This window comes from Ceratotherium simum, chromosome 26 (assembly GCF_057802395.1).
Source record: "Ceratotherium simum simum isolate JZ-2026a chromosome 26, ASM5780239v1, whole genome shotgun sequence".
In the NCBI taxonomy this organism is placed as follows: domain Eukaryota; kingdom Metazoa; phylum Chordata; class Mammalia; order Perissodactyla; family Rhinocerotidae; genus Ceratotherium; species Ceratotherium simum.
Genome location: NC_141925.1, coordinates 43,761,796 through 43,787,582, shown reverse-complemented (window position 1 = coordinate 43,787,582; position 25,787 = coordinate 43,761,796). Strand labels below are relative to the sequence as shown.

The following is a 25,787-nucleotide window of genomic DNA, read 5'->3' as shown; positions in this document are numbered from 1 at the left end:
AGGGCGGTCTCCGTTGATAAGTAAAGGCATGAATGGCCCACCACCTACTGGCTGTGTGACCCTGGGCAGGCTGTTCTCCAGGGCTGAGCCCAGTTTCCTCATCTGTAAAATGCGGGAATAACCCCCACCTTGTAAGTGGGAGGACCCAAGGAGATAAGACGCAGAAGGTGCTGGGCACAGTGTCCAGGGCGGGGTACACCCCCAAGAGAACGGTGTTTCAGAGTGAAGGGTGGAACCCTCGTGGGCTGGGAAATCAGGGGGCCATCTGCTCTGGCCGCTGCCAGCCCTGCTGCAGGGCTGGGGCCTGGCGGAGACCTCCAGAGCAGTGCTCACCCATGCCCGCGTGAGAGCCCCTGCTCTGCACGTTTTACTCCCACGCCCGAAGGGGGAGAGGTGCGAGGGGAGCTCCAGGCAGGAGCAACTGTCTTACACCCCCTGTTCCCCCAGCCGCGGCTGGTCAGTAACCCTGAGAGCCTCCACTTCCCGTCCCTAAGTGGGCGCAGTCCCCACCCAGGACACTCACCTCACGCTACCCAGGCCTCGCCCAGCAAAGCCCTTCGTAACTATGAAGCATTTTCACGTCCCCCAGCTTCCTCAGTGCTCCCAGCAAAGCATCACCAGGGTGCCACCTGTGCCCGTTTTGCTGAACGGACAGATGACAAATGAATGAATGAATGGGGATGAGGATGAGGCCCAGTTAAACGACTCGCCCAGCATCACAGAGCTAGGAAGTAGCAGAAATGGCACAAGCCTGGGCCTGATTTTCTTGCAGTGGCCATGGCCAGCGGGTGCCCTCGGACCCCGGGCAACCCCCAGGACAGCTGAGCAAGACTGCAAGCCAGCTCGCCGGGTCCTGCGAGCAGGGGGGACTTCCCAGGGGACCACGGCAGGAAGAGCAGAGCAACGGCTTCCTGCACAGGAAGACGCAGGGGTCCCACCAGTCCAGCCTCCCTCCCCGGTGCTGCCACAGCAGCCCCCACACCCCCTGCTCCACTCCTGCCCCCTCCCATTCTGCCCCACCAAGCAGCAAGCAAGATATCCGCAGCTCCCTCTGCAGTGAGAGCAAAGCCCCCTCCACCCCGGGCCCACCCGTGGGGTCGGCCCCCGCCAGCCTCTCAGCTGCAGTCCTGCCCCGGCTCCCTGCTACCTGCTCTTCTCTCTCTAGTCTCTCCAGCCACGGCCTCTGTCTGTGCGACTCTCCCGCCCCACGTCACCTGGTCAGGCCAACTCCCAGTCTCAGCCCCAACACTGTTCCCTAGGGACACCCTCCCACCGGGTCAAGCCTCTGCTACAGGCTCTCGAAGCACCATGTGTTGTTTCTCCACAGCACTTACCAGAGTTTATAAGGAAACACCGACGTCCGCCACTGCATGGATCACAGTCTCTCCCCTCTAGACTGTAGCTGATGGGGGGCAGGGACCAAGTCTGGCCACGCCCACCACCAGACCACCCTGAGGAAGTTCCGTCCATGGGCAACCAGGCTGGGAAACTGGCCCCTGGGTGGGCAGAGCCCTAGAGAGACCACCAGGGCAGGAGAGGCACGTGGTTTCGTGACAGGGAGGCTTCAGGGCTGGTTTGAATCTTGGTCCTCTTCTGTCACCTCAGACAAGTTATTAAGCTTCTCTGAGCCTCAGTTTCCCCATCCATAAAGTGGAGATGATAAAATTACCTCACAGTGTGGTTTTGGGGATTCAGTGGGGCAATGGCTGTCAACATCTCCTCTCTCCCCACCTGAAATACTCTTCCCAGAAGCCTCCAGGAGAAACGCTGGCCCTGCAAGCAGGGACAGAGGACCCCAGGCAGCGATACCCTCCTGGCCCCATGCTGGGACCCCCAGAGCCCCCTAACCCTTCCCCACTCAGCCTCGAAGCTCCAGGCATGTGCTCCCCACCTTGCAGTGGGAATTCCCCCTCTCCCAGGGAAGCCTCCTGACCTGAACACAAGGACCACCCCACCAACTGACCACCTCCTGTGGCTCCTGCACCCCAGGCCCACCAGTCGCAGGCATTGCCCCTGTGTTGTGTTTCCCCTTCCCAACACTGTGGTGTCCCAACCGGGCCACCCGGGCTGCACAGCAGGATATGACCCCACCCTAACCTGCCACCCCCAGCCCAGGTCTGGCCCACAGTCGGTGCCGGGAAAAGGCTACTGCGTTCAGACCACAGAAGGAGGAATGCAGACGCTGAAGGACTTGGGGGCCACTGCCCACTTCCAACTTGGCCCCAAGAGCTGGGACCACTAGAGAAGAGGGTCCCTGGCAGGAAGATTCAGCTGAAGGTCCCTGTGACTCCAGTGACACAATTCTCTCCTCCACAGCAACAGCGATCACTCTGCGCTACAGCTGATAGGATGTCTGAATCACCCAACCCTGGGCCAGGGGCCTTGAGCACTCTGGTCCCTGGTCTTTTCCAGTATAGGCCTGGTGCATTCACACTGGTGGCTGATCAATGGATAACATCAATAACAGCTAACATTTATGGGACGCTTACTAAGTCTCAGGCTCTGTCCAACAGCATTACATGCATTCACGCATTTCAACCTACGATGTATGTACTATTAAAATTCCTCCTTTTTTTGGTGAGAGAGATCAGCCCTGAGCTAACATCTGATGCCAATCCTCCTCTTTTTGCCAAGGAAGATTGCCCCTGGGCTAACATCCATGCCCATCTTCCTCTACTTTATATGGGACGCCGCCACAGCATGGCCTGACAAGCGGTGCGTCGGTCCACGCCCAGGATCCGAACCTGCGAACCCCAGGCCACCGCAGCGGAGCATCCACTACGCCACTGGGCCAGCACCCAAAATTCCCATTTCATAGATGGGAACACTGAGGCCCAGAAAGGTTAAGACACTCGCCTAGGATCACACAGCCTCAGTCTCCAGAGTCCTTTACTTGACTCCCTGGCCACTCTGTGTGGTGCTGCTGAGAAGTGGTGCTCCAGCCTGGACCCAGCCCAAGCCCCTTGAGTCCCCTCCCTGCCCAGCCCCCGGTCCAGCTTGCCCACAAGGGGTGGAGCGGTCAGGGGAAGAACTCACCAGCACGCGGTCTCCCAGGCGCAGGTCCTTGTCACCCCGCTTCACAGAGCCACTGTCGGAGAGGTTGGAGCCCGACTCGTTGCCTGTCTTGACGGAGCTGTTGAGGATGCTCTCCCGCAGGGGAACCACGCGGCTGCCGAGCGGCGGCGTGGCTGTGCCTGAGTGCAGCGACAGGTTCTGGGCGGTCAGCGACTCTGCCGAGTGGGCGTCGCTGCCCGAGCCCTCGGCCGTGGGCTGCCGGGTCAGCTTGGAGGGCCGCGTGAAGATGCCCTGCAGGGCCGGGCACTCGAAGTAGCGCAGGCCGCCCACGGCGCCGTCGTTCTTGCCCACCGGCTCGTCCAGCACCACGCCCGCCCACTGGCCCGGCGCGAACTGCGTCTCACCCAGGAAGCGCACCACGCCCGGCTTCACGCCGTTCACCCACACCCGCTCGCCCACCACGAAGTCCCCCAGGAAGTCGTCGCCCACCTCAGCCGCCTTCGTGCCGGGCTTCTCGGGGGTGGCGGCTGCAGAGGAGGGGCCCGAGGCCTGCTTGTGCAGGGGGGAGCCTGTGGGGTGAGGAGAGAGGCAGCAATTAGGGTTCGAGCAGGAGTTGGACCCTCGGAGGCCCATGCCGGCTAACTGACAGGGAAACTGAGGCAGGCGTGCAGCCTGGGCAACTCTCATGCCTCTTGGGCCTTGGGCATCCCTAGGTCTCTCGATACTCTTCCAACCTCTCTGGAAGATTCTAAGGATTAAAAGCTCAGGAAAGTGCTTCCTCAGATGCAACAGCTTTCCACTGCTCAGGGTCACTCAAATCAAGAGACAGCAACAGGGTTATGAGCTGCCACCTTCTCACCCCAGCGGTCTCAGCCCCCAGCTGTTAACCTGAGACCACCCACAGCCCCTCTGTGGGACTCAGATCTTGTCAGAGGGGTCTCTGTGCCCCGACCCTCTTCCCCAGACAGCTCTGGGCCCCACAGAAGGCTCCTAACCTATTCCTTGACAGCTGGCCACAGCCCAACGTCGTGGGGCAAGGAAGGAGACAGGAAAAACCCTCTTACTCCACTCCTGAGCCTCCCCTTCCCCCCTTCCCCTCTCCCAGTTGCAGCAGAAGCCTCAAGGCTACACAGACCAGGAAAAGTGGGAGGGAAGAGGAAGAAAGCATGGAGCCTCATTCCCGGGACTGAACTCCTGTAGCTCTGGCCTCAACTGGGTCCCCTGACTCAGCCCCTCCTTATAGGAAGAATGACCCCGAGGCTCATAGAGGCAAGGGACTTGCTCAAGGCCACACGGCAGAAATGACACTCAGACTCTGGGAGGGGCCTGCCTCCCCGGCCTGGGCTCCGATACACTCCAGTCCCAGAAAAGGAAGGGAAGGGAAGCAACCTGCTCCAGCCACTCACAGCGTGACAAAGCAGGGCTCGGACCCACCACGCTCTGTGTGCGTCCAGCTCCTGGGCCCACACGGGACCTCCTGTGCAGGTGGGTGCTCAGGAAGCCCACCGTTTGCACCTCAAGGTCTGAAGGCTGCCCCTGCTTCCTGCCAGAGCAGGCACGGCGCAGCGAAAGTCGGGTCCGGCCCCTCTCCTCCAGAGGCTGCCGGCCTGTGAAACCCGGATGGGCCAGGAAGCAAGCAGACGCCGCCACACCCCCGTCAGAGGTGCCTGTTTCTGGGCCTTTCCACGGGCAGCCAGTGGAGGGGCCACACGGCAGCAACTCCCACCAGCACCCTCCTTTCACCCCAGGCCGAGAAACCCTGGGCCCCAGGCTTGGCTGGGTGCTGTCTCAGGGCTGGAAGCCGGCTCTTAGGGACAGGGAAGAAACACGAGCCAAAGGCCCACCACACAGGACCAGGCGCGCGGCAGCTGTGGTGGGAGAGCACGTGGCCACCCAGGCCCTGGGCAGCGACGGGCTCCTGAGCAGGGGGAAGGAGCTCCTCTGCCCTGAGAGCCAGGCTCCCCGGGCGATCACGGAACTCAGCTGCTGGACCTGATTACCACCATAGCCATCAGCCCCATTCACCGGTGCTCTGCAGCGCGTCTCGGCCCACCCGCAGTTCATCCTGTGGCGTGGGTTTTGTTCTCCCCACTTCACAGAGGAGGAAACCGGGGCTCGGAGACATCAGGGGCTTTATCTAGCTCCCAGGTAGCAGGGCCGAGCTCCAGCCAAAGGCCTCCAGCCCTTGATGCCGACACTCGCACTCACCCAACAAATGTGTATCAAGTCCCTGCCAGGCCAAACCCCAAACTACAACACCCCAAATCTTAGACTCCCGTGAATAGACCTGTTACCCAGAATCTGGCCAAACCCTATAGCCCCCTAGAAGCAGGGAACAATCTCATCTTTTACTCCTTCCTGCATAGGGACGTCCCCTTCCTTTTCCTGTTTAGAGAAGAACCCTGTGTGGGATCCCGGCTGGGCGGCCCCCAAAGTTCTCTTCCACCACCGAGGTCCCATGAGGCGGAGGCCATAGTGGCTGAGAGGAGGCCCTGAAGCCCCCCAGACAAGCACTCCCAGCCCCGCCTGGGTCTCCTCATGGGCAGCTCTGTCCCGGGGCTGTGTGTGACGACAGGCCAGTGCCTGCCCACACAAGAGCAAGGTGAGTGGGGACTATGGCTACTTTGATGAGAACGATCTATACTCACACTAAGGGATTAGAAATAATTAAAAAACAAAAGGCCCAGGAGGCCGAAGAAGGGCTTCCAGGCAGATGCTGGTGACCTTGGGCAAGTGGCTTTTTTTTTTTTGTGTGAGGAAGATCAGCCGTGAGCTAACATGCGATCCCAGTCCTCCTGTGTTTTTTTAGCTGAGGAAGACTGGCCCTGGGCTAACATCCGTGCCCATCTTCCTCTACTTTATATGGGACGCTGCCACAGCATGGCCTGACAAGCGGTGCACTGGTGCGCGCCTGGGATCCTAACCTGTGAACCCCGGGCCACTGAAGCGGAGCACGCAGTTAACCACTGCACCATCGGGCCGGCCCCTGGGCAAGTGGCTTTACCCGAGTGAACCAGGGGAGGGCTGGGGGGGCTACGGTTGATATAAATCACCGAGTGTCGGCTGGCTCACAAAGACCCCATCCTGCTAGTTCCCTGCACCCGGGTGAGCTCCTGGGACCCTCAGGCCTGACCCAGGACAATCCCGCATTACAAGGAGCTTCTGCTGGGATCTGGGGACCCCACAGACTCCCCCACTGCGCTCTCCCGCTCATTGGGCCAGGCGGGCCCCTTCCTTAGAGAAAGCTGCTCGGAGAAGCAGCTATAGGGGGAGGAAGCCACAAATGAGACGGTGCCCCAGCCTCCGCCCCCTTGAAGCACGTCACCCCGCCCAAGGAGGCTGCGGGTCCAGCCAACAACAGGTGTCGAGGTTACCACTATGAAAATAGCAGCTACCGGGGCCGGCCCGGTGGCGCAAGCGGTTAAGTGCGCGCGCTCTGCTGCGGCGGCCCAGGATTCGCCAGTTCGGATCCCGGGCGCGCACCGATGCATTGCTTGTCAGGCCATGCTGTGGCGGCATCCCACATAAAGGGGAGGAAGATGGGCACGGACGTTAGCCCAGGGCCAGTCTTCCTCAGCAAAAAGAGGAGGATTGGCAGATGTCAGCTCAGGGCTGATCTCCTCACACACAAAAAAAGAAAACAGCAGCTACCATTTCTGAAGCGCCGACTGCGCGTCCCCAGTGGACTGGGAACTTCCTATACGTCATATTCTCATTTTGAGATTAGGAAACAGAGGTGACGAAACTTGCCCGAAGTCACCCAGACAGGAGTCGGGCGCCACCCTCCCTCTTGCCAGCACCCCCACAAGGCACTCACGTAGGGGACCCCTTCCCAAGCGTGTTTCTAGAACACGCTCCTGCGCTTACCTGTCCTCTCTGCTCAGAGCGCAGAGCAGGGTCCCAGGTCGAGGGGACCCAGGGTGGCTATTCTTGGCAAGAAGCTGCCCACTCAGCTGTCCCCATCCCCAGCTGTCCCGGCCCAGGCAGACCCTCAGGTGATCTCCCTTCTCCCCACCCCGCCCCTTCCAGGGATCACAGGCCCAGGGACCAGTTGTTTCAACAGCTGCTAAAATCCAGGTCATAAGCCTGTGGCAACCACACGCGGGTGTTTCGCTTCATTCTCCCCTTTGGCCCCCGGCTGCCCCACAGGCACAAACCCTCATCAAATTCCCCATGCACCCTGGAAGCTTTCCCGCCAGAGCCTGGAAAGGCAGGGAAAACCCCAACAGAGCCCCCTTCCCTCCACGGAGCCTTAGCAACACACGGCTAGGCCTGGCCAAGCCCCTTCCCGTATCTGGGCATCAGTTTCCCCATAAGACAACAAAGGGCGAGGTCACACTGATGTTCCCGGAGCCCCCTCTTCTCCCAGAGGTGCTGGCACTGCAGCCAGGGCTGCACCACGCCTCGCACTCTGGAAGCTCCCTGAAGGCAGGGCCTGGCCTCCCCGCCCACCAGTTCCCACATGGGCAGCAGTGGCTTAGTAAAGCCCTAAGAAAGCAACGGGCAGCAACAGACTCAAACCCCACGCAAGCAGCTGGTCCTTTCCCCAGACACCAGGCACGAGGGAAGTGACTGCCAGTTTCAAGTTCCAAGCAGAACTGTGACGACAGGGCTAGAGGACGCGGTGTGGAGCGGCAGACCCGGCAGCCTGGTCCCACAGTGGGGGACTCCACGGGGTGCCCCGATGAGAACGCATGCTCTCCTCTTTCTGCCAGGACTTCGGTCTCGTCCGCCCCGCCTGGGGAAGCGGGGACAGCCTTTATCACACCTGCCGAATCTCAGCCACCAGGGACCCCATCACGGAGCACCCAGTGTCAGATGCTGGGGACAATGGGCGTGGCCAAATGAGGGTCCAGCAAAGGGAGGACAACAGGACTACAACCACAACTCGGCTGGCCACCTGCCTGACTGAAGAAGGACTGTGGGGGCCTGGCTTGGGGACTGAAGGCTCCCTGTGGACGGGGGTAGGAGCACCTCCCAGAACCTCTGCCCCAGGCAGTCACCTGCTCGATCCCTCGCCTCCTCAGAGAAGCCCTCCCTGACTGCTTCATCTAAAAGCCAGCCCACCACACGGCCCCCACCTCCTCTATTCTTCCAGAGATTCAGGTCCTATCTTCACCTCCGTATGTCTGTCTCCCGGACTTGAACAGAGGCTCAGGAGGGATTTGGCTTCCTCTCTAGTGCCAAGTCCGGCGCCAGGCAGCAGGCCGTCAGCGCAAGCTGAGCTGCGCGGCTCACTCAGAGCCGGGTCCCACTCCCAGAAGTTGGAGCCTCTGTGCTGGTGCAGGGCATCCTCACCACAGGGACTGGTTCCCACGCCTTCAGTCAAGGAAACTGCAGCTCCCTCCAGGCTGCTCTTGGTTCCCCTGGTCTCCCTTCCACCTTCGCACCTCCAGAGCCCTCCGGTTAGTCCCACATCTTAGAGGAAAGCTAGGAACCCTCTTCTTTTAGAACAAACCTCCAGTCCCCTTTCTTCTCCTCTGGGACCCGCCTCCCCACCACCTCTCCCCTCTCCCCGCACTGGCACTGGCTGTTGGACAGAGCCCACGTGTGGCGGGAACACCGCCGCCCACAAAACAGCAGCTTCCCCACTGCCCCGCACCCCTCCCACTGTCACCCTGTCCTTCCCAGCAAGCCAGTTTTCCTCCCTCCATTTAAATGTTTATTACACAGATCATTCATGTCCACTGCAGAAAAATTAGAAAGCAGAGTTACTGATTTTTTAAAAAATTGAAGCACCTACAGTTCCATCATATAAACATACTCACAGTTAACATCTCAGTGTATGTTTCTGCAGGCTCTACCCTGCGCACATACATGCATATATAAACCATGTACTTAAGAATCAAAAACACAAGCGGGGCCGTATTCAGATGTTACTTGGTCCTCTGCACCTCTCACGGTGGACACCTCTCCACCCAGCAGCGTCTAGAAGGAAGTGGCTCCACGTGCTGACTTCCGGGCCCTCTCTGGCCCTCGGCTCCTGACCTCTGCTGCTGTGCCCTGGCCTCCTCGAGGCACTGCAGTGGCCCCTCCCGGCCTTGTGGGGCCTGGCCATGCTGTCCACCCTCCTCTCGAGGCTCCGGTGACAGGACGGGGCCTCTCTGCCTCCTCCACCCTGCTTGTCCTCCCCAGGGGGGCCGTCTCCGTCCACTCCACTCTCCACCCGCGCGTTCTGGCCGGTGGTGAGCTGGTAAAGGCTTAACAACTAGCTCTCTAGGAGAAAAAAATGGCCCTGATTTGTAGCATTTGCCAATTTCCATGGTGTAATTTCTCCGGCCATCAATTTCAAGCTACCACCATGATCCGCTGAACAGGGAGCTGGGAAGACTACCTGTAGTATTTCCACCATAGAGTAAATAACCTCAAAACGCAGTTACTATAAAATCTTACTAGCAGTCAATAGTGGGATTTTATCAGTAGTAAAATAGTAGAAGTATTAGTGGTATAAACACTAGAAGGATTTCTAGAAGTCATGAGTTTTGAATATTTATCACCTATGTCTTTAATAGAATTTATTTAATTTTAAGTTCATACAATCTGATTTTTTAAATAATGGCTGTTTAACATCTGGCTTGCAAAATTCCTGACAAGTTCACACTTGGTTCTTGTGAGCCTGTGTGGGCCGGTGCCAGCACACCACGGGTCCTATCCCAGCCCACACCCTGGACTGTGGCCCACTGACACCCACTTAAGTTCCCTACAGACGCCGCGGAGGAGACAGGAAGCGGAGACAGAGAAGCACCAAGTCTCGACCTGTCTCCAACACAGGGAGCGGGCGGGGAGGGAGCAGGAGGCAGGAAAAATGTCCTTCTTCTCTGGTCAGTGCCTGGGGAACCCCGACCTTCACTGTGTCCCCTGTAATCTAACCCTCTCCCGAAGCTTTAGCTACTGCTTATGTGCTGCCACATTTCTGCTTTTTAAAAGACACTAATAAATTCTCCTCGTAAAAGATCCAAACGACACAGGAAGACAGAATGAAATTGGACTCCAATTGTTCTCTCCAGTCCAGATCCCTTCCCTGGCCACCAGACCTGCCCCTCCAGCAGCTGCCTCCTCCGGGATGTCCCCCAGGATCTTACACACGACATCCCGAACCAAAGTGACCCCCCCAAGAGCTCCTCCCCTGTCCTCCCCATCTCCGGAGTGTCCCCCATATCTACTTAGGCATAAACCCTCATTGCTCCTTTCCCCTCACCCCTGCCCTAATCCAGTTATTCATCAAGATCCAGCAATGCCACAGAAGAAATAACTCCCAAATCCGTACCTGCCTCTCAGGTCTCAGAGGCCCCTCCCAAGATGAGGCCCTTGAGATTTCACATCTGGCCGGGACAGCAGCCTCCAGAAGTGTCTCCCAGCCTCCCATCACCAGCCCTGCCTCAGGCCCTCCTCCAGAGGCTCAGAGCGGCGAGCCCTCTGAGACGCCACCCCACTCTGCCTCTCCCTGATTCATCTGAACTCTTTAGGTAGGACCCCTTTTTACATTAATCTTTGACTTTTACAATGAGCCCGCATTACTCTTCTAATAAAATGTCACAGAAATACAAGCTGGCTTGGTGGTGTAGCAGTTAAGTTCGCTCCCTCCACTTCCGGGGCCCGGGGGTTCACGCATTCGGATACCCGACGTGCACTGACACATCCCTCATCAAGCCATGCTGTGGCAGCGTCCCATACAAGGTAGAGGAAGATGGGCACGGATGTTAGCCCAGGGCCAATCTTCCTCGGCAAAGAAAAAGAAAAATTTAACAGAAATAATATTTTTTTAAAAGAAAAAATAAAATAGGAAACATAATCTTTGGCCCATTTCCCTAGGACATAATTTAGAAAGAAAACACTGACTCACTGTCTTGTCATTTACAAAATAAACATACTAACAAAAAAACCTGAATCTAAGCGACCAAAAATAGGAGCAGTTATATAAAAATTATGGTCAAGTCTTTCAGATTACCAAGCAACCTTTAAAAATAACTCTTCCAGAAGTCAGACACAAACGGACAAATGCTGCGTGACTCCTCTGACATGAAATACCTGGGAGAGGCAGGTTCCCGCAGACAGAGAGTAGACAAGAAGCGACCAGCGGAGACCTACCGCTTCAATGGTGCAGCTTCTGTCTGGGGCGATGACAAATTTTGCAACTAGATGGTGGTGCACAACATTGTGAATGTAATTTACGCCACTGAATTCTACACTCAGAAATGGTTAAGAGGGCAAATTTCATGTTATATGTATTTTGCCACGATAAAAAAGTTCCAAAATAATAATAATAATAATTCTTCCAAGTTACATGGGAAAGTGTTTCAGATGTGACCCTTGATGGGAAGCAGAGTTCAAGAGTGTCCCAACACGGCACAGGGGCATGAATGCCCGGGGTGGGGGAACAGGGTAAAAATTTGAAAACAGCACAAGAGGGGCCTTGTAGGGACCCACAGTGACAATGTGCCCTGAACTGAGGAACGGGATGAGGTCCACGCTCCGCCCCTGAAGGCCAGAGGAGAAAAGTGTACCTGGGCCAGGACCTGGTCCTCCGAGGAGGCAGTCAGTGCTCCAAATGTTCCAGAGAACACAGTTCCACAAGGTGTTAGTAGGTATTATGGGAAAAAAAATAATCCCCAAATTCAAACAAGCTTGAGAAACATCGGCTTAAATACAGTTAAGGTTACTTTGCTGCAGGACTCTTCAGAACCTTTAATGTGCTAATGAGCTCTGTGACCACTTAGGAGGGGCTATAAATAAGGTGACCACATGATTCATCGTCCAAAACCAGACACCGTGGAGAGAAAGAATATGCGATTAATACAGCATCATGCCAAGACCACAGGCACAAACTCGGCTGTCCCAGGCAGAACACGGTCACCCAGGCCTTCAAATACAGCATTTTCCTCTCTGAGTCACCTAAGGAAACCCTGCCTGTCCGTCAGACCAGCTCCAACACTCCCACTGGCACAGCCACCCCACGGGGTCCAGGCCTCCTTGGTTTGCACAGCCTGCCTCCCACACCGCCAGGGGACACGTCTACACCCCACCCAGAACACAAGCCCTGGGAGGTGGGGCCCACGCTGACTCCCCTCTCATCCTCAGAGCCCCAGGACCAGACTGCAAGGCAGACTGCCCATGACCTGGCCTCCCCTCCCCTGGTGGCCCCAAAGCAACATACATAAACGCCCCACACACCCAGGAGCATTTGCTGCTCTAAGCCCCCTCTCCCCAGCAGGTGCTCAAGGCAGAGGTGTGAGGAAGGCAGAGATGGGAGACTCTCCACCACATTCCTCAGGGGCCAGCTTTCCTACCATCAGCCCCCAGCCAGGTCCAACCTCTGGTCAGTCCCTCTGACAGTGCCCACAGATACAGCCTCCCAGGAGGGCGGAGTCCACCCCTTCCAGCCCTCCCTGACCGCCACAGGCCCAGCATCCCCCCCACTACACTGCCTCCAGCCACCCATGCCTGGAGAAGGGACCCTCTTCCAGCCCAGTCTGGGGCGGGCCCCAGTCCCAAGGATTGCCCAGCGTCCTTCCCGAGCCAAACGGAACTCAGAAGTCCCTTTCCGTTCCTCCTACTTCCAAACCAGGAGGGACAGAGCCCTGACCCAGCAGACTCAGCAGGGGACCCAGGGGGAGAGGGACATGGGACGCTTACCCTGGAAAGAACAGAGCCAGCTCCCCATGGAGAAGCCCTGCTTTGGCCACCCACGGCCGGCAGGCGCTGGCAGCCTGGCCCCCGCCCCCGGGTTGATACTGGGCGACGTCAGGAGCATTGGGAGGCCGCCCTGCCCCTGTCCACCCTGCAGCCCAGCCCCAGAAAAGCTCAGCTTGGCTTTCCCCATCCTGACGCCATTAAAAGTTTAGGATGTGGTTAGGAGAGGAGAGCAGAGGAGCTGACCTTGAGGGAGTGAGCGTGTACCGCCCGGGGCCAGCGCTGGCTCTGCGGGAGCGAGGGCTGGAAGTGGGCTCCCGCTCTGCCCAGGTTTGTGCAGCATCTGGGACAAGCCACTTGATGTGTGGATGATGCCACCTGCCCTCCCAGGTACCGAGGCGGAAGACATAATCCTCCGGGGGTGGAGTGCGGTGGGGTCAGTGTCGTAGACTAAGAGGCCAGCTGCCAAGCTCTGGGGCCCCCCCTCAGGCTGTCACGCTGGCTCCTGCGTCTGGAGCACCCCCAGGGTGTGGGCGCATCAGGGCCCTAGCTCAGTAAGCCAGAACTGAAAAGCTCTGGGACCGGCGCACTGTGGGCCCTTTGGGGAGATCGAGATACAGCAGGTGGACCTGCCTAAGTGGCCCGCTCCCCGGCTAAGGGGAGCATGCTCATCCTTGACCTCCTGTGTCCTGGGTCCCCAGCATGAGGAGAGGCCACAGGCACACTGGGGGACAGCTGTGACCAACCTAATGGGAAGACATCACTCCTCCTAGCCCGCCCGCCTGCCCGCCTGCCCAGGGCGTGAGCCCAGTGTGGAGCTGAGACAGGACTTGGGGTCCCAGCCCCGAAGTGGGGCAGCAGGTGCCAGCGGCCTGAGCCAGCTTTAGACCCAACCCAGCAGGAGTTGCAGCACCGGCCCTGCCGCGCTCTGGCCCAGGAACTCCAGGCAGCTCAGTGGAGAGCTCCAAGCCTCAGTCTTCTCATCTTTACAATGGAGAGAGGAGCAGTTATCCGACCAGGTTGTTTATGAGGAAGAAATGTGACAAGACGCCTGCTGCGGAGCCTGCTGGTGAGAGGGCAAGTGTCAATGCCACCCCTCCTGGATGGGACATCTCTGGGGCTGGACCGCAGTGCAAGGGATGGGAGAGGCTCTTCAAGGATCGGCCTGGCCCGGCAGAGGGGCCAGGGCGGAGGGAGCCGGACAGCAGCCTGTGGTCTGTCCCTTCACTCTGCAGTCCCGAGTCCTCCCCAGGGCACTGCAGCCAGCCCTTCTGGTTGGGGCCAAGAGGGACACCCACAGCTGGCCTGGCCGGCCCCCACCTGAGGCTCAGAAGCAGACCCCAGAGAAGGGCTACGGGCTCCTGCTCACAGCCTGCTGCGGGGCCCTTCTCTCTCAAGACTGCAGGGCAGGGTGGACCCTGCCCGACCACTGCAGGCTGCCCTTGACCCAAAGCAGGGCCGGACCCCAGGAGCAATCTTGGGCCACCAGCCTAGAGGCCTGAACCCCCTGCTCCTCCCTCAGGCCCAGGATAGATTCCAAACCCCCAGCACCCCCCAGGGGCCCTGGCTCCTGGCCTGGCCCATCCGCAATGCACCCTTTGCCCACTCAGGCTGCCCTCCGGTCCTCAGACACCTCGAGCCTCAGGGTCCACAGCCCCTGCTCCCTCTGGCTGGATGCTGTTCCCCTAACCTCGGCTGGGTTGGTTCCTGCTCATCACTCAGATCTTTGTACCCGTGTCACCTCCTGAGCAAGCCCCTCCCTGACCGCCTGACCTGAAGCAGTTCCAGGGGTGCTCCACCCTCTCTGGCTGGGCTGCCCCTGACCTTTGCCCACTGGCAGATCCCAGATCGCCCTCTTGCGCACCCGCTCTGACCGCCTCCGGGCCATAGACCTGGTATAAGACCTGCTTCAACAGCCCGCTTGGCGCTGCTGCTCCCCGCGTGTCACAGCTCTGGGGACCAACACAGGCCCGCCCCTCTCCACGGGGCTGGGGGCAGGGCATCAGTCCAGGCCCAGCCCTTGGCCAGACCCTCCGTCCGGAGGCTGAGCTCATGTTTTGGGAGGCAGCCACTGCCCCGACTCCCAGAGCAGGCTCCAGCTTATTACTGCCTCCCCAAGCCCCTGCCAGGCTCCGGCCTCCGCCAGACCCATCTCTTGGTGTCCCAGTGCCCCTCACGCAGGGTGCCAGCCTCTGATGGGGGTGGCACCTCCAGCAACAGGTAGGGGAGGGAGCCGGGGGGCCAGCAGGCGTGGGGGCCACATCTTCCTGTTCACACGGCCCTCCTCTCGAGACCCTTGCTGCGAGAGCCGGAGCAGGACAAAAGCAGCTCTGGGTCCAGAACTCTCCTTGCCCTCTCGCAGGGCTTACTGCTGCTGGCTCTCTGCTCCTCCCCAGCCTGGGTTCTGCTCTGACCCCCAAAGGCAGCAGCGGTGCGGGGCCCACCAAGGCCAGCTGCAGCCTGTCTGCCAGCACGCCCAGCGTCAGGCACGGGTGTGGCGCTCTGATCAATGGGGCGTTCATGGGCATCACGTCCTCTTCCCTCTCTCTGGAACAGCCCTACGGGGTGGGGGCCCAGGAAGGGTCGGACCACCCTGCAGGGCAACTGGGAGCCACCAGCAGCCCCGCTGGGGTCCATTCCCACCCCCTTCGGGGGCTAATGCGCCGCTGTTCACAAGGACAGCAGAGGAGACGCTGCGGCGGCCCGGGGAGGCCTTCCCGAGACGGCAAATCCGGGGCCTACCACGGCCCAGCCGCTCAAAACAATATGTGCAAAAGGAAAAAGGCTGGAAGGAAGCACACTGAGGGGTGCCTGTGATTAGGTGAAGTGGAAGTGTGATGGGTGTTTCTTTCCGATTTTCCCGTAATGAGATTACGGATGGGTAAAAGGAAAAGAAATTACCCTTCAATGAGTTTTGTACCTGCAGGCACTTCACACTCACTAACTCCCTGGATCCCAGCAGGAAAATGTTGCTATCCCACTTGCGGCTCAGAGAGATTGTGTAACTCTTCCAGGTCACACAGCGCGGGCAGAGCCCGCAGGGGCAGCGGAGCTGGGTCAGAGCCAGAAGCCAGGCCCCTCCTGAGCAGGGAAGAGCCCAGAAGGTGCTACAGGGCTCTCTCCAGGGGAGAAGAGGTGCAAGGTCAGGCCTGGCAGGTGCCCTTCGCCAGCCAGTGGGCTACACAACCCCCACCCTCCACCCCCACCGAACCAAGCTCAGCCCACTTGGTGCCCTTGTCCATGCCCTTCCTCTACCACCCACAGGTCCTCCTCTTCTCCACACTTACACTCCCCCCATCCTCAAGGCTGCGCTCATTCACGCCTCCTCCAGGAAGTATTCCCTGATGGCCCACTCATGGTGGTCAGCCCCTTGACCTCCCACAGCCCTGGCAGTGAGTGCAGACAACCTCGCCTGGGTGACCACATGCCTCCTCACTGGTCTCCCCACCCCCTCTCTTACCCCTACAACCCACCCTCCACATGGTGGCCTGAAGGGTGTGAACACCCAGCCACTCTTCTGCTAACATCCTCTGACAGCTCCCATCACACTTAAAACAAACCCAAACCCCCCTGTCCTTCATTATCCGCCACTGCCACCTCCCCAACCTCATTTCACACTCCTCTCTACCCAGACTTGTCTTCCTTCTTTTTCCTAACAAACCAAATTCATTCCTGCCTCAGGGCCTTTGCATCACTGTTCCCTCCAGCTGGAACATCCTTTCCCACTGTTTTCTCTGTCTGGCTTCTTCTCATTGCTCAGGAATACCTCCCATGAATAAAGGCGGGTTTGCCTCCTTGGAGGAGGAGTCTGGGCCCTCAAAGGAAGCTGTACTGGGCAGGGTCGTGTAGGTCTGCCCACGGGTGCACTGCACAGCTTCCTCACCTTTCCACGATGGTTGTTTGGCTTTGCCAGGGGCCCGGTTCTGCCAACTGCCCCGGCCTTAGACTTTCCTGGACCCCACCCAGGGCCCAGATGGCTTAGCCTGGCCTCCGGCTGTTTTCCGTCTCTCCGAGTCCTGTGCCCACCAGATGAGACAGACAGCGTCGTACCCTGCTGGCTGGACTGTCATCAAAGCAGGGATTTCTGCCCAAAGAGGTTCATCACAGCGTTGTTTATCAAAGAGGAAAATAAGAAACAATCACATCTTTCAACTGCAGAGAATAGGTTCAGAAAATTTTTCCAGTTCCTTCTATCATATTCCTTTTGATTGAAAACCCCCAGTGGCTTCCCACTATTCTTTTTTTTTTTCCCCTTTTTCCCCCAAAGCCCCAGTAGATAGTTGTATGTCATAGTTGCACATCCTTCTAAGTTGCTGTATGTGGGACGCCGCCTCAGCGTGGCCAGACAAGCGGTGTGTAGGTGCGCGTCCGGGATCTGAACCCGGGCCACCAGTAGCAGAGCACGAGCACTTAACCGCTAAGCCATGGGGCCGGCCCCCTTCCCACTGTTCTTAAGATGGAAGCGAAACTCCCTGCTCAACCCCAAGCTGCCCCTGCCCCACCTCGTGCACCCCATCTCACGAGCATGCTTCTCACTGGTCGTGTTTCAGCCACACACCTTCTCTCCCTCCCTCATACCCACCATGCTCCCTCCTGCCACTGGGCCTTTGCACATGCTGTGCCCGCTGCCTGGAATACCCTCCCTCTTCATCTAGTGAACCACCACCCTCCCGACCTCAGCTCACCACCCCTTCCTCAGGGAAGGCTTTGCAGACCTCCAGGACCTGGTCAGGCCCCAGTTACAGGATCTCATGACACCCAGGCCCCCCACCAGACTGGCAGCCCCCTGAGGGCCAGTTTCACACCCGGTTTTGCTCAGAATGAGAGCTCCAGCGGTTAGGGCTCTGATTTACATTCGCTGAATGAACATAATATTTTACAGCCATTACAAATGAGGGACACGTGACGTTTTTAATGACGTGAAAAATCCACGTGATCTTATTAAAAGGAAAAAAACAGATTTTCAAGTTGTATGTGCAGTGTGACCACAAACAGGGAAGGAAAAACGTGGAAGGATATAAATCAAAATAATAGCAGTTGCCTCGAGGGTGGGATTAGAGGCCACTTTACCCCTGCAGCACAATTTCCAAAGATTCCACAGTGGGCTATCTGACTTTATCATCAGAAAAAGCAAATAACTAACAGCTGTTCTCGACCCCCTGGCCTTCAGGGCTGGTGCCTCCACCAGGGCATCTGGCCTGACCCCTGCCCTGCAGGCACCCTCCGCCCACCAGCAGGAAGACCAGAGGTCACGTAAGGAAAGGCTAAGGGGCACGGCTCTGGGTGGCAGACCAGAAGGCTGGTGGGGAGATGGGGCTGCTCCACCAGGGCCACTTCGGAGCCCAGAGGGGAATGAAAGGGGACAGGGAGGGGCCGAGGATGGCGTTTGCATCCTGGCTATGTTTTACTGGCTGAGTGGCCTTGGGCAGGGTGCCGTGCCTCTGTGGCCCTCCATCTCCTCATCCCAAATGGAGCCCACAGTGGCACCCGCCTCCCAGAGCCAGGGGAGCACAGGGAGGAAGGATGCACACTGAGCGTGCGCCAGTGCCTGTCGCCAGTTACCGCTTAGAGGGATCACGGTCAGGTGTAAAGGAGAATTTCTGGGTACCACTGGCCTCCAGCTGGTCACAAAGCAGCCCGTATTCCCGGGGCTTTTCCAGAAGAACCACTCCCCCACCGGCCCCTCACCCCACCGCCCTCGGCCCCGCGCACCTTCCTTGGAGCCGGTGGCCACCGCTGTGGCAGAGGCCGAGGTGGACCCAGTGGACGTCCGGCCCACAGGGCTCGAGTGTTTCCCCCCACGGCCAGGGGGCTTCAGGCCACTGGGCTTCTGCATGGTGGTGCCACTCCCTGGATGGACGAGGGTCCGTGCGGGTCACGTCCTCCCTGCCATCGTCACTCACCTGCGGGCAGAGAACAAGAGCGACCACATCACCACCTCACCTGATGTCAGAGCACGCCGATGCTGACTCAGCGGGATTCCAGCTCCTGACCCTGTGAGGCAGGGACCACCATCACCCCCTTTTTCTAGATTGGGAAACTGAGGCACAGAGCCATGGCAGCAAGTGTGGGTCCAGGGTGGTGGTGGTGCTGCCAAGACATGTGTCCTGGTCTGCTGGACTCCGACGTTGGGCACGCTCTCTCTGCCCACCCCCTGGGCCAGGAGGCGAGAATCAGGAGCACACGACCCGGGGTCTGCAGCGACGGCAGTAGTGTGAGTCCCAGCAGCCCCGTAACAGGGCCACACAGGTCAGCACAGCCACCAAGCGCGGGGTGCGGCTCACCACAGAGCAGAGGCACGGAGCCTGGGGGGCCACTTTCCAATGGCCCCCAGACCCTCTGGGACCAGCCAACAGCGCACAGCCCACCTGATGAGGGCCAGACAAAGCAACACCTAGTTCACCCCACCAGCTCACTGTTCCGTCTGGTCACACGGGCCGCACTCCATCTCCGGGCTCACCGCCCAGCCCCTGCCCACTCCCCCGCAGGCGTGGGGAGAGACAGATCGAGAGGCTCACACCTGCCCCGATCCCGCGCCGGGATGGACCGCTGTGCCCTCTGCTTCCCTTCACCCATTACAGCTCCCTGCCTCTGTGACCAACTGGGGAAGGGTGCGCCGCGTACGGCACCCAGGGGCGCTGGCATTTGACAAAGGGGACCCCTGAGAGGGGAGCCCCCAGTCCCCATGGTGATCAGTTCAGGACACCGGTGACAGCAAGATGGGACCGGCTGCAGGGGGACTGGGGGAAAGGCAGAAAGGACAGGCCCACCATCCACTGGCCTCCCCCACCCCTATCCTGTACGCACACCCTCTCTTGCCCCAAATGTCTATGGAAGGCGCACCACGGGCCAGGCCCTGTCCTGCCCCAGAGCTGCAGGGCAGCACACCGTCCCGTGGGGAGAGGGACTGCAGAGCACCACGGGATGGACAGAGGATTCTGGAGAAAAGCATCCCCTGCAGCACCCTGGGAACAGAGGACGTTAATGCACTCCAGGAGCTCAACTTGAGGTAGGAAGGGATGCCACACCCTCGGTCACGGAACGTGAGTCCCTCTTAGAAAACCCTGTTCTCCATTCTTGATCCCTATGCTTTCTGCAGCTTGACCCCCAGCTCCCACACCTGGAGTGGACACGTGACCCAGGCCTGGCCAGAGCCCCCGTGGGCAGCTGAGGATGATCACGTGACCCAAGGAGCAGCAGCACCTGGGCCCCGGCTGGAACCTGTAGGAAGAGACACTCTCGTTGCTCTGGGGCTGCCTGGGTGTGGTGTGGAAGCCAGGAGCTGCAGGGCCATCCCAGTTACCGCAGGGACAGCCTGCCAGGGAACGACGCCGAGACAGAGAAGCAGAGCTGAGTCCCTGGATTTGCAGGGCCTGGATCCAGCTGAAACAGTGTATCTATTTATTTATTTATTTTGTGAGGAAGATCAGCCCTGAGCTAACATCCATGCCGATCCTCCTCTGTTTGCTGAGGAAGACCAGCTCTGAGCTAACATCTGTTGCCAATCCTCCTCCTGCCCCCACCCCCCCAAAGCCCCAGTAGATAGTTGTATGTCGTAGTTGCACATCCTTCTAGTTGCTGTATGTGGGACGCGGCCTCAGCACGGCCGGAGAAGTGGCGTTGGTGCGCGCCCAGGATCCGAACACGGGCTGCCAGTAGCAGAGCGCGCGCACTTAACCGCTAAGCCACGGGGCCGGCCCCTGAAACAGTGTATTTACACAGCAGTGTACAACTCAGCTTCACGAGGGACTGCTGACAACGCACATGGCTGCACCTCAACAACACTGTGCGAACTGAAAGAGACCAGAGGCAAAAGACCACGTACGTGTGATTTCATTTACAGGAGATTTCTTTTTTTTGTGAGGAGATCAGGCCTGAGCTAACATCTGCCAATCCTCCTCTTTTTTTTTGCTGAGGAAAAGTGGCCCTGGGCCAACATCCGTGCCCATCTTCCTCCACTTTATGTGGGACGCCGCCACAGCATGGCTTGACAAACGGTGTGTCGGTGCACGCCCGGGATCCGAACCTGCTAACCCCAGGCCACTGCAGCGGAGTGCACGCACTTAACCACTTGCACCACCAGGCCGGCCCCTACATGAGATTTCAAAACTATCAACACAGAAAGCAGATCAGTGGTTCCCTGGGGGTGGGAGCAGGGCTTGACCGCAAACAGGCACAAGAGAACTTTCTGGGTGGTAGAAATGTTCTAAAACTGTTTATACTAAAAGTAATCAAACGTACATTTAAAATGGGTGAATTTTATGTTACATAAATTAAACTTCAACTTAAAAAAATTATATAAAAAATAAAATGCGGGGCCGGCCGGGTTGGTTGGTTGCTCATCTTCAAGGACCTGCTGCAGCCTCCCCTCTGAGACCACAGCCCCTCCCCAGCGCCCCTGCTGCTTTGCTGTTTCTCTTCAGCATGTGTGCAGGGGCCCAGGTCTGTTTTGTTTACTGTGGTATCCTTAGTCCTGACAAGGGGCCTGGAGCCTACAGGTGCTCAATAAATCACTGCTGAATGAATGAATGAATGAACGATGCCGGCCCGTGGAGCTGAAAGGCCCAGGAGGCCCCCCTCCCCTCCTCAGGGCCCAGCACTCAGGACTGGTGACTTGTGGCCATCAGCCTAGCTGGCCGTCTGATGCCACGGCTCCTCGCACGGACGGCCTGACCTCCCCACCAGCCAGCGTGCCCCTCTGAGGCAGGGACCAGGTGTTGTAACTGTGTCCCTGCACTGCAGGCTCCCCAACCAGCCCTGCCACTGATGACCCTGCACTTCCTCACCACTCGCCCGACACCTGCCCACCTCCCAGACTCTGCTTGTGCCTTTCATCCCACCTGCTTCACTTCACCTCCTCCAACCACCTATGGAACACCTGGCCCGACACCTCCTCCTCCAGGAAGTCTCCCAGGACTTTGGGCCCACAGAGAGCTCAGGATCACAAGCTGAGCAGAGAGAAAGGACAGTGTTCTCGTTCATCCTCATCTTGCCTCCTGGGAGCCCACAGGCAACCGCAGGTGGGGCCACAGTTTCTCCTCTGAGAACCCAGAGGCAGCCTGGTGCCGGGCACAGAGCCCGGGATCCAGAAACCTCGAGGAAAGCACGCCTGCTGTTGCTCAGAGGACAAAGGCCTCAGGGACACTCCACCCAGGGGAGGCTCCTGGAGGCTCCCACAGTGGCCCTCCTGGACCCCAGTGACCCCAGCAGCCTCCAGGATGAAGAAACTATTGTGTTCCACCCTCGTTAGTCCTCACAACCCCTGGTGAGGCAGTAGCCAGCCTCCGGTGCAGCATCTGAAACTCAGCAAAGTCCGAGGACTCACCCAAAGTCACACACGGCTCTGCGGCTGGAACCAGACCCAGGTCTGGCCCTTGGCTGCCCACCAGTACTGCCCGGCCCAGGCCTGGAACAAGGCCTGTGAGACCCCTGGCCTCCGGGGAGAGTGTCCATGTGCCCCGCTGACAAAGGAGACCAGGGGAGCTGGCGGGAGAGGACCACGTGGCAGCCACTCAGCCCCGGCCACCACTGCTGGGGGCATGGGGAGGGCCAGAGGAGGAGAGGCGAGCCGTCACCCCCAGCTCTGGAGGGCCTTCAAAGCTAGGGCACACAGGAAAGGGGGGTGGAAGGGGAGAAGCATGGTGAACGGGAAGAGGGGGGGGTCCAACCGCCCCTTACAACTCAGCCCTGCCCGAGGGGCAGAGCAAGAGAAGGGCTTTCCTGGAAAAAGCCGGGACACGGTGATAAATTGGCCCTTGGCCACACTGCGGCCACTCGGGGAGGCCTGGGAGGGACGGCATTTACGCCTTGTACAGGCCCGAACCCCAGACTCCCCACGAGCGGCCCGGTGCGAGCGTCTGTTTTGTCACCTGTAAAATGGGGTGAGAGCATCGCTGCCCGCGGGGAGGGTGGACGAGCATCCTCGGAGCCGGCACGCAGGAGCTGCTGGGAAACGGCAGCTGTCGCCACTATCCAGTCTCTGTTAAGACCTCTGGGACCCAGGGTGGCCGTGCCACCTCCCCCAGGGATGTGGGCCTGGACGCGGCGGCGCGGGAGCAGCGGGCAAGGGCGGGTGGCATTCGGCCCAACAGGCCCCCTTTGTGCCACCCTCAAATGCTATCCACCAAACACAAACCCGGGCTGCATTTCAGGGTTTCCATTCCAGCTGCCCCGGGGGTGGCGGGCCGTGGTTTCAGCGGGGATGAGGCCCAAGAACTTTCTGCCAATCGGCAGCCCAGGCTGCAGCCCCAACAGAAGGCGGGCAGTGGAAAGCCCAGCTCGGGCGTGCCAGCATCGCCTGAAAGGAGAGGGAGGCGGGCACCAAGGGGCAGGCTCCCAGGGCCAGCCCTCAGCCCGGAGACCTCGGCCATCACTCACACCCTGGGCCCTCCTGCTGGGACAGCAGGACACTGCTGCTGGCTGAGGCCGGCGTGGCCCAGCCTTCACAGAGGCTCACACTCACACAACCCCCCACCCCCAACCAACAGCAGCAGCTCTCCTGGGGGCTGCTTCTCTCCTCCCCGACTCACGGGTCCTAGGACCCAGGGGGCCCACGCACCCCTCCTCTCCTGAGCCTTCGACCCGAGTGCCAGGCCACGTGGCAGCCAGAGATGAGCTCAGTACAGCCCCTGCCCGCTGGCCTCCGCCCCAAGGCTCAGGACCACAACAGCACTGTGACGGGGGCGGGGTGTCCTGGGGGGGGTGTCCTGCAACGGCAAGCACAGGGCAGGGAGCTGGGGTCCAGGCAGGGGGGAAACCACGAGGCACGTGGCTGCCCTGCAGCCCCTCCTCACGTTACACGCCGAGTGGGCACCTCCACTGACCAGCTGAGGGCTCAGCATGCCACACACGCCAGGTGTGAGGGGACACCTGGGGCACCCACTCGGCATGTAACGTGAGGGGCTGCAGGGCAGAAGATAGGACCACAGGGCACCGATTGGAGAGCACCCCAAGGGCACGTCTGGGAGGCTTTCGAGGAGGAGGAGAGGATGCCTCCCAGCCAGCAGGGAAACGCAAACCTGAGCCACGGCCAATCCCGTCTCCCACCAGATCGGATGGGCGAAAAGTCAAAAAGCCAGCAACAGCAAGTGCTGGAGGCAGCAGAGGACGGGCTGGTGGGCAGGTGGGCACCGGAGCCTCGCCCTCCTCCAGGAGGCCCTCCAGGCGCTCCCCGCAGCAGTCCGGGCAACGGCCGGAGATGTGGTTCAGGAACACATGTGGGAACAGGGCTGGGGCGGGAACCAGGAGCTGCATTTCTATGTGTAAGACGTGTTTCTTAAGTCCTACAGGATGTACATGGGTGTATACTGTATCCAGTCTATTCCTTTTTTTGAGCGTCCAAAATATTTTGTCTAAAAAAATCATTTTTTAATAATTTTATTTATTTATTTATTTCCCCCAAAGCCCCAGCAGATAGTTGCATGTCATAGTTGCACATCCTTCTAGTTGCTGCATGTGGGACGCGGCCTCAGCATGGCCGGAGAAGCGGTGTGTCGGTGCGCGCCCGGGATCCTGAACCCGGGCCGCCAGCAGCGGAGCTCGCGCACTTAACCGCTAAGCCACGGGGCCGGCCCTAAAAAAATCATTTTTTAAACTAAAAAAATTAAAGATAGACACAAGGGAAGGGGAGAGGAGACGCCTTCGTTGCCTGCGCACACCCACCAAGAGGCACGGAGTGGGGGCACAGGAAGAATAGACCCCACAGGTGCTGACCGCCAGGCGAAAGCTCCCCGAAGGTGAGCCCTTATGTGGGCGCAGCATGGGCTCCTCCAGCCCTGCCCCACCGGACACCCCAACACTCACACCTGTACTAGAGACCCCGGGCTACCCCAGCCCCCACATCCAGCAGGGGGTGGCCAGCATCCCCAGAAGCGTGCCCCAGCCAGCACCCACCGCGTCCTCCGTCTGCATCTGACGAGGTTCAGGGAACCTCACCAGCGGTGAGCTGGAACCCCCAAGCACAAACAGAGGGCAGGGCAGGGCTGGAACGGGCCCCTCCCTGCGAGTCCGGCCAGCTGGAGGCGGAAACCAGAGCTCAGACCCTCATGCCAGACGTCCCTCAGGCCTGGGAGAGTGGGGGAGATGGTGCCTGTGTGTCCGTGCCCCTGTCCCCACACCCACCCTCTCTCTCACTCAGTCAGCGAGGCCCTGCGGGAAGCTGGAGCTACCCAGGCTGTGCATGCCCACCATTCACACAGCTGTCGGCACAGCTGCGGCCAGAAGTGGCGGTGGGGGGCCACGAAGAATGGGGTGCTGATGGGCCCTGCTCAGGGTCCCGCGTCGCACTGGCAGCCGTCCAGAACCAGTGAGGTGAAGGGGCCCACCCAAGCCCCCCAGCAGAGCTGGGGCCGGAACCCAGGCTCCAGGAGACCCGCCCAAGTGGCTTCCAGCAGGTTAGAGGGAGGATGAAGCTGGGGAGGTGCGAGGGCAGGGCGGGCCGTGCCAGGAGTGTGGGCACAGAGCGCAGGGGCACCCACAGGACTGGGCAGGCAAGGACAGACCACCCTAGAGCCCCCGTCGACACCCCACTCCTCTGCCTCCTGTGGCCGGCAGACGAGCAGCGGCTGAGCCCAGACGTCTGGGTTCCCGTCCCACATGCTCCCCATCCTCACAGCCTCCGAGTGCCGGGCTGCAGTTTCCGAGCTGTGAAGTTGGGACCTTCCCTGTCCTGCCCACAACCTGGGGTGACTGCACAGCCCTGGGAGCGGCCAGCCTGGGCTGAGGCTTGGCGGTCTTCCCTCAGGCTTGGAGGTGGTTCAGAGCCTGTCTCCCAGCAAAGAGCAAAGGGGGTCAGGGCTGTGTCGGGTCTAGGGAGGGAAAGGAAGGCCAATATACTTCCTCACCTTACGCACACACATGCACGCGCGCGCACACACATGCGTGCGCGCACACACAGAGTTAGCGTGCTCAGAACCAGGGCACAGTCGTGGCGCCAGGGCCCGCTCCCGGCCGCGTGACTACCCACAGCTGCAGTGACTGGACAGCTGGGGCCCTCCTGCCGCTGGCCCAGGAAACTGGGCAGGTATCAGCCTGGCTCTGCTGGATGGGGCCCCCACTAGGCCCAGGGAGGAAGGCTTGGGAACCACAAGGCTCAAGTTGCTCTGTGACCCACTTTTACTCCCGTTTCACAGAATGGGAAACTG

At 59.5% G+C, this 25,787-nt stretch overlaps 1 protein-coding gene across 3 annotated transcripts in view; it reads right to left on the bottom strand.

Annotated features, from left to right (window-relative positions):
- The window catches only part of CLIP2 (CAP-Gly domain containing linker protein 2), a 76,933-nt gene that overhangs the window by 40,447 nt on the left and 10,699 nt on the right, over positions 1-25,787 (bottom strand). For all 3 annotated transcript variants that reach the window (XM_087417766.1, XM_087417768.1, XM_087417769.1), the window contains exons 2-3: positions 18,358-18,548; positions 3,037-3,584 (exon numbers count right to left, since the gene is read on the bottom strand). In XM_087417766.1, the coding sequence (XP_087273892.1) occupies positions 3,037-3,584; positions 18,358-18,481 (672 nt within the window). In that variant the 5' untranslated portion in view covers positions 18,482-18,548. The remainder of the gene's footprint in view (positions 1-3,036; positions 3,585-18,357; positions 18,549-25,787) is intronic.